The sequence below is a fragment of the Amphiura filiformis genome, chromosome 7 (assembly GCF_039555335.1).
Source record: "Amphiura filiformis chromosome 7, Afil_fr2py, whole genome shotgun sequence".
Classification (NCBI taxonomy): Eukaryota; Metazoa; Echinodermata; class Ophiuroidea; order Amphilepidida; family Amphiuridae; genus Amphiura; species Amphiura filiformis.
The window spans coordinates 11,503,153-11,516,764 of NC_092634.1; the positions used below are offsets into that span (position 1 = coordinate 11,503,153).

At 36.0% G+C, this 13,612-nt stretch overlaps 1 protein-coding gene across 1 annotated transcript; it reads right to left on the reverse strand.

Moving 5' to 3' along the window:
• Positions 1-5,250: 5,250 nt before the first annotated feature.
• LOC140156268 (large ribosomal subunit protein bL20m-like) lies at positions 5,251-13,014 on the reverse strand. The gene is made up of 5 exons (XM_072179254.1): positions 12,849-13,014; positions 9,851-9,961; positions 9,098-9,175; positions 7,775-7,840; positions 5,251-5,798 (listed from the first exon to the last, which is right to left on the reverse strand). Exons 1-5 carry the CDS (start codon positions 12,933-12,935, stop codon positions 5,589-5,591), a joined length of 552 nt encoding a protein of 183 aa, XP_072035355.1. The 5' UTR covers positions 12,936-13,014; the 3' UTR covers positions 5,251-5,588.
• Positions 13,015-13,612: the final 598 nt, after the last annotated feature.

The window sequence follows — 13,612 nt, forward strand, 5'->3', positions numbered from 1 at the left end:
GATCCAACTTTGATGCAGTTCTAATCCTGCAAATAAAACTTTTGTGAATAATACTTGCTTTTGTGGTAGCAACAGGAAACAAAAATAACCAGAGGCCCATGTCTTTGCCTTGATCCCCCCAAAAAAAAATTCTTAAGCATTTGATTGCTTTGGTGGCCTAGCAGGCTTTGGCAGAATTAATTGCCTAGCTGCCAAAGTCCAAATCAACTTGACCCTGCAGTAAATGTCTTCTTTTGTATGCAGTTGGACACTGCAGAATTCCTAAACCTGGTTGTAACTTGTTAAAAATGTTCATGTCAAATTTGAAGCTGAATACACATCCATAATCATCCTGTCATGATTCTTGGTAGAATAAACAGGTTTTAATCAAACATGTAACTGAACCATGTGGTATCAGACTGATGTGCCAGAAGCTTGGTAGCACAATGTAGTCGGTCTTGTTCATTATATCATTATATAGCATTTGTTTGATCTCTTAAGTACATTTGATAAGTATGAATGTGTTTAGTCATTTGCAGCGAGTTCGTAAGTTACTGAGTGAATTGTTGCAAAATTTTCTTTATTCCAGGGGCATATGTGTCTTCAATTAAGGGTTTTGCAGTTTTTATGGCTGCTTGGAATTTTTGCTTTGAATGCTTTCACTTGACCAGTGATGTTTGTCAAATAAAAGCAAGCAGATGCACTGTAACAATTCTGTATCATGCAAGATGTGTTTTGCCATATCATAAAGATGTTAACCACAGGCCTGGAAAAAAACAGCAATTCAGGAAGCTCCTTGCAGGGAAATTTTGTGATTCAGAGGGAAAAAACAAAGAAATACATAAGGGAAATATGTCATGTTAGAGGGAAATGTTGCCAAACTGAAGGAAAATTCTACCAAGCTTGCCGGGAAATAAACATTTTTTCAAGCCCTGGTAACCAGCTTTTGTTAAGTGCCGAAATAATCAGTGATTTTCTGATTTATAACTTTGAAGAAAAAGGACAGCAAATAAAAAAGAAATTGTTTTCAATTTAACAGTGAAATATGTATGTGACGTATATCATATCAAATTGTTGGCAGTTGTAAACCCACATTTTTAAAGATAAAATATTGTATGGAAAAATAAAAGGAAAGTGTACTATATTTGACACATATATGTAAAATCAATATTCTACACCCAACATTAATGTGTAAGGTGTCATTTTTAAAGGGACAAAATACATGTACAGGGTTTTTATTTTTGTCTTGATTACGAAATCTAATGGACATTTTAAAGACAAACTGTCGTGTTTTGATGTGATGAGTCGTCCTTTTGCTTGCGAAATAATCTTGACAGAATTTCAAGGTTTCATTCATGACAGTGTGCAATTCATTTAAGTGGAACTGAAGCCCCAACATTAAAATGATGGCAAAGCTTTATTATGGCACATATGTGGTCCTTTTTACACAACTTCAGAAGGGGTGTGTAATTCATGAAATGGTTAGCTTGCTTCAAATTATTGTGCACTTTGTAACATAAGCTTCATCAAATTGGGTACATCAATACATCATTGTATAAAGCCACATTTTCCCCATAATTTATTGATAAGAAAATGTAACAAGATTTTGCATGTTCTGTAAAATCAGCTGAAGAAACGGTTTTAGTATTTATAAGATGACTTCATATTCTGAAGTTCCATGTATAATGGTATAAAAGGAAGATTGCATTGTAAGTAATGTAACATACTATCTCTATACATTTATGAGGCGATGAAATTTCAGTAATCGTGACCATGGCCAATTTATAGGGGATTGCCCATTATACAATTATTAAACTCTCCTGGAAAGGTAATGGTCTCTTCCATGATTTATAGAATAAGTGATCAGGTTATCAATAGGTTGAGTCACAGCCAGTCACAAAGTGAAATGTAGTCGGTCAATGATAGTGATAATCACGTTTTCATCAAGAAGAATCATTTAAATCTGAAAAAGAAATGTACTCTTGCATGTTTTGTTTAGTGTTATGGCTCCTATTGTATAGAAATTAAACAATTCCAATGATTGTTGTTTCATACAGTAAAGGTCATTTATAAATGTTTTGAGCAAATTGGTGTCAAAACATTTCTCAAATATGTACTGATATTCCTATGCTGAAAACATCATTTGAAGCACTCTTATGGCACAACAAAACACTGTTGAGGTGCATTACCATGTGACTGACTGAGCAAAAGTACATTGTCATATCAGCTGTACATGTAAGGCAATCCAACATGACATGTACTTTAAGAAAATTGATCATGTTGTGAATTTTACAGGACAGTAAGTGATTTTCTTACAGGAAATAGTTATTGTCTTGTTACATACAGATGCAAAGACCCTCATCTCAATGAGCATCCACTTGCAATTATTGCATTTAGTTCAAATTTGTGTAGTATTACGTCGTATCTGAACAAAAAAACACTTGCACACATGTGCTTGTAAAAAGAACTGGTACTATTACTGGTACAAATTATTACATTTATTTACTATTACTGGTACAAATTACTTCAGCGGTGTCCGATTATCGCGTAAAAAGAACTAGGTCATGTGATGCGATGCAGTTTTACAAGCAAATGAGGTACCGATGTGATGATGACGTGATTCAATTAGCCAATCAGAACCCGACTTCCGTATACGCCATAAACAGCGCCAAATTGGCAGATCTCTGAAGTACTGTGCTGAAAACTAGTTCTTGTTACAAGATGACATGTTTGTGCATAGGGTTTATTCCCAGAAAATTGATATGGGTGATTTGCCGTCATGATGGATCAGGTAATGAAAATAACATGTAACTTGTTTCCTTAGGTAGCATTTTTATAACCATTTTTCAAGTTCCAGGTTCCAAAGTTTGAAACAAAATTTGCCAAGTTGCAGTTTTGAACTGAAAATAAATATGTAATAAATTGAGTTGTTTTGTTTTTGTGAATTTCTTCTGTGTTCATTATTGTTTGGATGTCAATCATTCAATGTTCCTTACAAGTCCTACACTGATCCTGATCCCTGCCATTTAAAAAATGTTTAACATCCATGATCCGCTGAAGAAGTGCTCGTATTTTTTGTGGGACATGAGAGCACATCAGACATATTGAATTGCATTCTGAATACGAAGAATGTCTTTCTGATATCAAATAATTTTCATTTTTTAAATTCACGATATAATACAAAATTACAAATTTTTATGACAAAGAATTAAAATTTGATCATATTTTTCACATTTTTGATATACATGTATAACAGTCCTCAAAGTAAATTTGATAAATCTAATGATATATTCTTTAAGTGTATGTAGCTGGGAGGAAAAGCCGACGATCAATTAAAAATTTTGACCTTTCATATTGAAGATATGGATTTTTTTTCCAAAAAGACATAATTTTTTGGTGTTTTGGGAAAAAAATCCATATCTTTAATACGAAAGGTCAAAATATTCAATTGATCGTCGGCTTTTCATCCCACCTACATACACTTTAAGTATAAGTCATCAGATTTATAAAGTTTACTTCGAGTACTGTTAAATATCAAAAATATCAATTTTTAATCATTTGACATCAAATGTGTATTACATTGCGAATTTCAAAAAATCAAAATTATTTAATATCAGAAGGACATTCTTCGTATTCAGAATGCAATTCGATATGTCTGATGTGCTCTAATTTCCCACAATAAATACTGTCCAAACGTTCATACCCCATCCCTTAAAGGGGTGTGTCCAAATTTTTCATGTTCCATTGTCTGTCTTACATTGAGGCCTACCAATGTTTCCCAAAAGAGGTTGTGCGTAAACTAATTGATTGGCTCCAAACAAAGGATTTGAACCGGTGTCCTTCACCGTAATCGTGGCGCAGTGCAGTCCATTCAATCAAATGTTGTCATCAACCTATTTGATCGTAGTACATTTGTTATGTGTGTCAGACGAACTGTCGCAGTAGATTGCAATCATGCTTTTGTTGAATGCATTGGAGTAGTCCGCCATATTTACGGTAGTATGATACGTCACATACACAACCTCTATTGTGAAGTGTATTGCTCCAGCGGTTTTGATATGAGAAGCAAAATCATTAGGATAGTACATGTACATGTATACAGAAATGTACACAATTCACTACGTTTTTGTTCACACCATCTAATCAAAACAATCTCAGGTGTTTAATTTTATTGGGGTAATAAGAAAAATACAAGCTTTATTCCGATACCAAAATCTATGTTTTGATGAAGAAAAATGGGGCTGTCAATAGGGTCACACCCCTTTTAAAATAACATTTAATTGCAAATGTTTTGTTATCAAAACATTTATTTGATCATGGTAACTCATTTCAAAATTGAATCTTTCAGGTGTGATTCTTCAGGATTTTTTGTGGCCAGAATTTACGTAACTTTATTGATTTTCAGCCCATTTTGGGGGATTATAGCCCAATTTCACAATGCTGTTTTTCAGGATTTTCTACTTCTCTCAGGAATTTCACAAGCTTTGAATCACACCTCTGATCGTAGTGTGCCTGTTTGAAAATGCTATGAAAACGTTTTTTGTTTTCTGGGTGGTATCTGGAACGGCAGAAAAAAGTCATGCATACTAAATTTAATGTTACTATTGTTTTATTGCTTAATTACACATTACTAATAGATTTTGGTGCACTCAGTTCTGAATACATCTCATCATTCCCATGCACTACTCTGGGGATCACTGACTGGTATCTCAATCAAAAAAATGAGTTTTAATGTCTGAACCATCACATTTTCATACTCCCTGCAGCATCTTGGCCACGCCATCTAACCAACATTTTAGACAGGTAGTTAAGGAAAAGACAACATTTATGCCTTTCACAGATGCTTTTAATAATTCAAATTTTTGAGAAAGTTGACTGAACTTTCTCGGAGATCAGCATCACAGAACAAGTCCATAGCAATATGAATACTTGGAAGTCCAGTAGCTTGGTTGCAACTGCCCTCCTTTGAAAATGAAAAACTTGACAATTCAAATTAGAATGGCCAATTTTATATCAAAAGCTAGTGAACTTGAATATTATAATAATGATTGATACCGTCTTTAAAAACATTGTGACACATACATGCTGTACAATTTGCAAGGCTTATATTAAGCAGGCACCCAGGCTCTTTTTACCCCATGGTTGCCAGGTTTTGGCTCCTGGTGTGTCCAATATTTTACACTACAAACTATAGGACCAGGAGCCATCTTTTCGACCAGGAGCTCATTTTAGCTCCTGGTCCAAGCATACTTAATATAAGGCATGACAATTTGTACATGCAGTCATGAACACCTGAACATAATGGGATACCATCAAACATGATTCTGTAACCTACTGGGGTTCCATGAGTTCAAATTTGATCCAATTGTGATTTGTGAGTCCACAGAGCCATTTCAACCACTATAATTATAATTAAGCACCTGTCAAGATGTGAATTTTGTTAATCCATGAGCAAACTGGTTTGGGCAAATAACCAGTGAGTAGCCATGACATAGAACTGCTAAACTCTAGGTAGATTTGCTATACAGTAGTCTCTTTCCTGATAGTTCTTCCTCAGTCAGTTCTAAACAGCTGTCTCTTTTCCAGTTTGTGATACTTCTTCCCCAGTTCTACACAGCAGTCTCTTTGCCAGTTTGTGATACTTGTGATGTTTGTTCACCGTCATTCAATTGTTCATTAGATTTGTTCATACTAAGTTTTGCCATAGCTTCTGATAGCAGATCATCCTGGGTTGTCATTTTATTGAGTGTCTCTGGATGTTGTCTGTACTGTTCTATCATTGCCTCTTCTTGTTTCACTCTAGCAAGATCCACTAAGCACTGTAAAATGAAAACAAAATAGTGGGTACATTTTAGGATCCTTTCAACTTTTTATATTTTGGGGTGAATCATCACTTACTGTAAAAGGGAACATATGATTTTAAGCTTACTTACATATAGTCAAATACAAAAAAGGATACTCTCCTTCAGTTTAAAGCAGGGAACTTACCACTAATCGGGAAATGCCTGTCACTCACGGTTGCACAAGGTCGCGCCAAAATTATCTAGTGCAATGACGTCATGTTTATTGGTGCTCAATTGTTGTCAGCCTTCATTGTATTACTGGGACTTCATTGCACTGGACAATTTCGCGCCCGGGAATTTTGAATATCGCGTGTTGAGAGACGGCTGTATTAATTAATTTTTATGGTCAATATGAGTTTATTTCAAATAAAACCATGTGATTCGTGCTTGATAATTAATTTTCTAACATACATGTACAAGGCATAATGTTGTGATTGCCGGAATGTTCCTTTAACTGGGTCACCCACCATTAAAAATTTGCTGAGAAGTTCTGATTAGCTAAATCTGTTTAACAACTTTCTTTCCAGCTAACCCTGATTTACTATGTAATCCATAGATGCATGATCTGGTTGTGTTCTATTATGTTTGTGGGTGTATGGTGGCGATTGCAACAATGATAATACAAACACCGGCAAATGGCCCACATCAAATTATTCTAGCACTATGTAAGCAAACACACCTATTGGGAGCTGTGACTATTAGCCACAGTCAAGTATGTATGCTCCAATGAAGTGCATCACATAACAATGAAAGTGTCCATGTTGGGATGCCAGTCTCCCAATGAAAACCAAATTTGTGACCAAAATTTGTGGTACATCTAATCATGTGTTTGAAATCCTAAATCATAAGTTCAGTTTTGTATGAATGACAAACATTTTCTGGGGTTATAAAAAGAAAAGTGTATCTTTATGAGCTTTCATCGCATGCCAAAATCTCGGTTTTGATGGGGTAAAGTGGGATATGAAGCTGTCAATCTGGTCACTAACAGACATGCTGACATGAGAGTCTTGATAAACAGATCCTCTAATCAACAGGATTTTCTGAGTAGAATAATCAAAATTGCTCTCCAAGGATTAATTTTACACAAGTTGCAGGTATCTTTTGTCTCAATATCAAAGGTCTTTCAGTTTCAACAATGCACATGACATTACTAATTAGCCTTTTCGAAGTATGGCGTACACTAAAGGAGGACAGTCTTCAATCTGGGTAAAACCCTGCAAATTAAATAGACTTTACCCACTTTGTGCAGCGCCATCCTATTGTGTCTGCCATATCTCGAAAAAGGCTAATGGCAGTCTATGTACATCTTGTTCACTTTGGTACATCATCAAATCTGAAGGACATTATGGCATTTCTTTTACTTTTTTCTAAAAAAATATTAATGTTATTCAAAGTATTGATTACTTAGACGATAGTGGCCATAAATAGAAAGAGTACACCACAGTTTTACATCACACAAAATGCCAACTTTGGTGCTGAATTCTGCAGTTTGTAGACTCTATAAACCAACCAGAATGGGATAACAATTGGAATGATAGAAGGACAGGTCTCTAGATCAATTCCAAAACCATTCATAATTATACCCGTTTTATTTTATTATCATGGGAAATCCCACCCTTCGAGGCCCCTTGGAGGAAGATTTATTTATGATGGTGAGTAACGTCATATTGCATCGACTCTATAATATTTTGCAGTAAACCTTTGACACAAGCGTATTTTAAGCATACATCGCGTATTTACTGCGCTGAAATGCACTTGTCTCTGATTGGCTGCTGAGGCAATCTGCTGTTCCCGAGTGGAAATTTATTAATGAACTTTGCGCCGTACACGTTGTTACTAGCTCCAACTTTGCAACATGACGGTAGTACATGCTCGGCAGAGGTTTACTGCAAAACATTTTATATGAAGAAATGAAAATTTTATTGCATGACATCACACATTTTAATTCTTACCTTAAATGTTTTAGGTTCAGTTGTTGCAAGCTGCATTAAAATCTTTCTATCAATCATTATATTATGCTGTGAAATGTCAAGGGTACAACAAACAAAATGTTAAGATATATCTTGATACTCGATCACTTAGGGTGGTACTACACCCCTTGACAAATTTGTGACTATTTGCATTTTTCTCAAAAAATAATAACACACTGGTAACAAAAGTTATGTATATTATTGGGGCAAGGAATCCAGTTACTACACTGGAATTCAGTGACTCAAGTCAAGCGGTATTTATGATAAGAAAAGAGGTACCACTAGAATGTGCCTCATTTCTTAACATATATAATGAACCACTTGTCTTGAATCACTGAAATTTCAGTGAAGTAATTGGGTTCCTTGCCCCTATAATATACATAACTTTTGTTACCAGTGCGTAGTTATTTTTTTGAGAAAAATTCAAAATTAGTCACAAAAGTTATCAGGGGGTGTAGTACCACCTTAATAGGTGGATCCTGGGTTTCCCTACCGATAGTCAGTTTGACCGAAACTCCTTCCCCAATATGCATATTGTATAACAAAAGAAAATGGATTAACCTCTGAGCTGTATCTATTGTTAAATTAGGGATTCAATCATGTTTCACCGTTGTTCATCACCGATTAACAATGATGCGTCCGCGTCGTCTGAGTGGTTTACTTCGCGAGGGCAGCTTTAGCTGCCCGAGTGAAATAAACCACGCAGACGCGCCGACGCAGTTGTTAATCGGTGATGAACAACGATGAAACATGATTGAATCCTTTCAACAACGAACAGAAGCTAAAAAATCGTATAATTCACGATTATTTTACGAGGAATGTCAGTTAATCATTGCCACTCAGCCTTACAAAAACTTCGATGATTTCTCTTTTGATATCAGCAATAAAACTACAGAATAAACCGGCAATGTTTAGGCGCTTCCTGATAAATACTGAATTCAACTTGTAAGCTGGCATACGCACAAAGGTTCCAGGCATGCGAATTTTACGGCTCTCGCGAACGCTGTAGTCTCGCTTCTGCGTTCGGCGTATACGCTTACAGTAAAAGTGTTGGTTCATCACGGATTAACAACGGTTGGCTCCTGTACAAAGGTATAGGAAGAGTTGTTGAATGCAATTTGCCTATTACTGTGTGGGAAAGAATTTCAGTCAAACTGACTTCCAGTAGAGAAACCCACGATCCACGTATTGATTTTGATATTTCTTGCTCACCCTCAGAGAAGGTGATGGCTTTGGTTGACAAACTTTTGAATTGGACCTGCCATTTCATACTTTACATTTTGTTCATAAATATTATTGCCTTACCTTGGGTAAGTTGCCTATAAAGTCACTATATTTCATCCCATGTTCAACAGTAGCTGCAGCAATACGCAAATTGAAAAGCTGAAACAGAAAAACAACAAAAAAGGATAATCTGAGATGCACATTTATCAACCATTTGCTAAAACCTTGAGTGATAGATTGAAAGTTTTCACAAGTACACAAAGAATTCAGACTGGGAGGATTTTGAACCCAATGGGAGAGCTGCCATATTGAATTGTCACTATGGTGATCCAAATAGTGCACACAATTTATGCATTTTTAAAAACTAAAATCAAACAATACTAGGCAACTTTAGAGTGTTGCAACTCCTTGTGCAGACTTTCCTTTAAATTTTACTAATTGCAAACTTGTCTCATCCCTAATTTTTCTATGGCTATAATTGTATGTTGCATTCTATCATGTGGATGTACCGTAAACATTCGCCTAATGGCGCACCTGGGCTCCTTTGCCTTGGGGTAAATTTCATGTACAAAGAGAGAGCTCCCTCCTCTAAAAATCCAAACTAGAATTAAGGGTCCGTGCCCTTATTTGCTGGTGGGATTTGTATGGGAGGGCACTTTTAGTTTGTGTCTAAAATTCCAGTTATGTCAAGGGAGCCCATCGCCATTAGGCGAACGTTTACGGTATGTTACAATTATATTGAACCAAAATGTAGCCCTTTAATGACCTTTGGCCTCAAGGACACACATTCTTTGTACAGGCAGCTTTCAAGAAGTGGCTACTTTATAGACCTACCCTCATTGTCATTGTTCTATTTTGGTATCTGCTCTTCTGCATATCCTTCCATGCTTTCCTTAATGCAACAATGGCAATTTTATAGCAGTTTTTTCTCCTTCCATAGAAATGCTGTTTTATAAAAAGAAAAACAAAGAGAAAGAAAAACATGCTTAGCAAAGTCAAATTCATTGTCATTGATAAATAGATAGACTGTTCAAAATAGGCAACCTATAATTTGCTCTAAAAGATAGTCGACTCATCAAAATCATACATGTAACTCTTGGTATCATCCAAATTTGAAACTGATAATTTAAGTTTAACATGTGTTGCAAAAATTTCAACGCCAATTTACCAAAAAACAATAGTTTTAGGACTACTTCGCATGCTCAAATAGGAAGTTATTTTGCAGTAAACCTTTGACGAGCGTGTACTACATTTTGTACTGTGATGTTGCAATGTCAGAGCTAACAATACATACTGAAAAAAGTTCATGAATTTCCACTCGGCAACAGCAGATCACCTCAGCAGCCAATCAGAAACAAGTCATCAAGTGTGTTTCAATGCAGTAAATATGCGATATACGCTTAAAATACGCTCTTGTCACTGCAAAATATTATAGTACTAGTATCGTGTGCAAATCTGAAACTAGAATTCTCACCAGACATGACCACTAGACCAGGCCTCAAAATACTTTTTAATTTTGGGGGCTATTTTGAAAAAAAACTTCCCCGTAATTTAACTTTCCAGGACTACTTGCATGATTTCGAGGGCTATTAACCCTATTCTATTACCCCCACAAAAGTGGTATATTTGAGTGGTGTGGAGGTATCATATTAACTACTGCGTTGCAGTGTTATTGGTTGGGTAAAAACCAATAAGTGGCATACCATTGGCAAGCTTGGACTTTAAGCTTTTAGAAAAACAAGTTTAATATTTAATTATGTAAATATTATGCAAATTAGCTCATGAATAATTAATGAGCTCATAGCCAAATATGATCAAAAAATTATATTCATTTACAATTTTTAAGTGCATGAGTACATCAATGTGGCATTTTTATGCAGTTTTAAATACACTGCCGTGTTTCTACATATAATAAAAAGAAATCCGAGTTACTTTGGACCATATTTTAAAAGTTTATGGACATTTTTGGGTTATTTTTAGGGCAAAATTTGGCCTAAAAATGGTCAAAATATGCAGGTTTCCAACATTTTAAACCATTTTATGATGTGTTAATGGTAGTTGTATTAGGAAAAAAGGTGTTTTGTTGATAGAGAAGTGATAAATTATCAAAACTATTCCAAAGATAAGACCTTATTTGTGTAAATAATTTTTTTTACATGCATATTAAGCAATTTCGTGCCATATGGCACGAAATTGATAGGGGGTAATAGAATAGGGTTAAATCCCAATGTACTTCGAGCCGAAAGCCTCCAAATAGTTTCCTTCAGGAGCTATTTTAATTAAAAATTGCTGCCGTAATTTAATTTTTGAGGGTTATTTTGGCATTTTTGTGGGCTTTTTGTTCTACTAGGGCTAATCATACGTGTTCAAATTGGAGGCTAAAGTTCTCAAGTAACACATTACACAAATTACAGAATGTCCAAACTCGGTATCATGATGACATCAGTAATTAGTATCCAGTAAGCTTTAGGCCGTGTAAAATTAATATTTTGGTTCTCGCCCCTCCCTCCTCAATTTCTGGGATTTGTCAGATTTTTTTTTTTGTTTTTAGATTTTTCAATTTCTTTAGACTTTGGAATGATTTATGAAATCTTCAAACATATAAATAAGTTTATTAGAGAACAAGCATCACTTCCAAGTCTTTTTGTGGTACTCTAGGGAGTTTAACCCTCAGAATCTCACATTTGAAAAAAAAAAAAAGGGGCCTCATCGCTTCCTCGAGCACTGTTGGAGAAGACCGAAAACTACTGACAATGCTAATTTTACATTGGAAAAAAAAAAAAAAAAAAAAAACACCTCCTCCCTCATCAATTCATGAAAATCCTCTGGACGAGAACCAAAACATTAATTTTATACGGCCTTATGGCCGAACGGTTAAGGCATTGCGCTGTCGGCTGGGAGATACGATCGGCGAGGGTTCGAGCCTTGGGCTTGCCTTAGGTGAAAATTATCTTCCCTCCCAAAAAGTTCCTATATGGCCAGAAATCCAACAATTAAGTCCAGTTTCATCACAGAATTTAATTGTAGAATTTCTTCTCGCAGCCAGGGCCCCAGGCCTTAGCATGTGCAGATATAGGTAGTGTATGTGCGACATCTGTGATTCTGAAGTCACGTAAAGCCGTTGGTCCCATGTACAGGAAGAGTCAAACCCTAGGCTGGCTGTGCATGTTTTAAGTGTCCAGACTGAGACTGAGCTATTCGAAATGGAAAAGAGAAGGGGCACCATCCCCGGTTCTGATATCTGCAATCAATCCTAGGTTGCAGGATCGTGCTTAGGTAAAACTACTGTGCACGTAAAGCCAGAGTTATCTTCGTTTATATGAAGTCAGCACTAAAAAGGGAGAAAGAAAGAAAGTAGTATATTGAATGGTACACTACACATGCTAGATACAGACTTTAAGGTACATATTTCGAGGTGCATAACAGACACCAAATTTGTGTCATAACAAACACCAAATTGGTGTCGATGACCTGACATGCATGCATTCTTTTGTGATGGTCTTTCAATTTGTGCCGAGTGTCCTTGGCAGACTTGACTATGGCTATGCTTCAGTGGTCATGAAAGGATTCAATAGATAACCTCTGCCCCACTAATCCCCAGCTATTGTCTGAAATTGCACCTCGGAAGATATATTATAACAACTCAGTCCCTCAAATGATAGTCATATAACGACCAAAAGATAAATGACTGACTATCATTGAGGACTGAGTTCCGCAGTCTATACACATGCTACAGTACAGGTAAGCTTACATGAATTCCCGGCATGAATTCGTACATGTACGTCAAAACGAAATCGAAGATAACCTTTCCAGCTATAACATTGCTACCTACCCCTGTTTGATCAAACACAAATTTGCGCTTCCACCATTTGTCTGGATTTGGAACTCTTATATACCTAATAATACTTAAATGCACCATTTTTCAACAGTTTTCTACCAGCACGAATTCAATCAAAGTTACGCAGTATCAAAATTCGGCAGCATTGCATGAATCATGATCAGCGAAGGCCTCGAAACTTAGGGATGGGCAAAATGTGATATGTATTTTCGATACTTTTTCATCTCTCTTTTGAAAAACCCATTCAGTGATCCCAGCTAGCGCAAGTGTAAAAAAACTGAAATTATTTATATTAGCCTAATTTATATACTGACAGTAAGCCCTATAGCAGACAGAAAGTCACTGGCGAACTATATGACCCCCTTCTCCGATTATGAAATCCACTGACATGACCCCCCTTCGAACTACATGGAATTCATATGATCCCCCCCCCCTCTGTTGCAGCAATCTGAGAAACAATATCAACCCATTTTTAACCCATGACCTACAAACAAGAAAAAGTGCACTTCTTAATTTGGCGTCTTCATCATGCAATACTAGCTGCTATTAGGCCTAGCATTTTTGTTAAACTGCACTAAAAATCTGAAATTGCATTTTGGAAACGGCAACTAGGCCTAATATAATTTTCAAATTTCCTACATAGGCCTAAATCATTTATCAGCCTCATAACTGCATGCTCAATTAGCTTCAATTGTTGGTGTAAGGTATTCAAAAGTATAGACCTACATATTTAGAATGGCAAAGCCTTAATGAGTCTA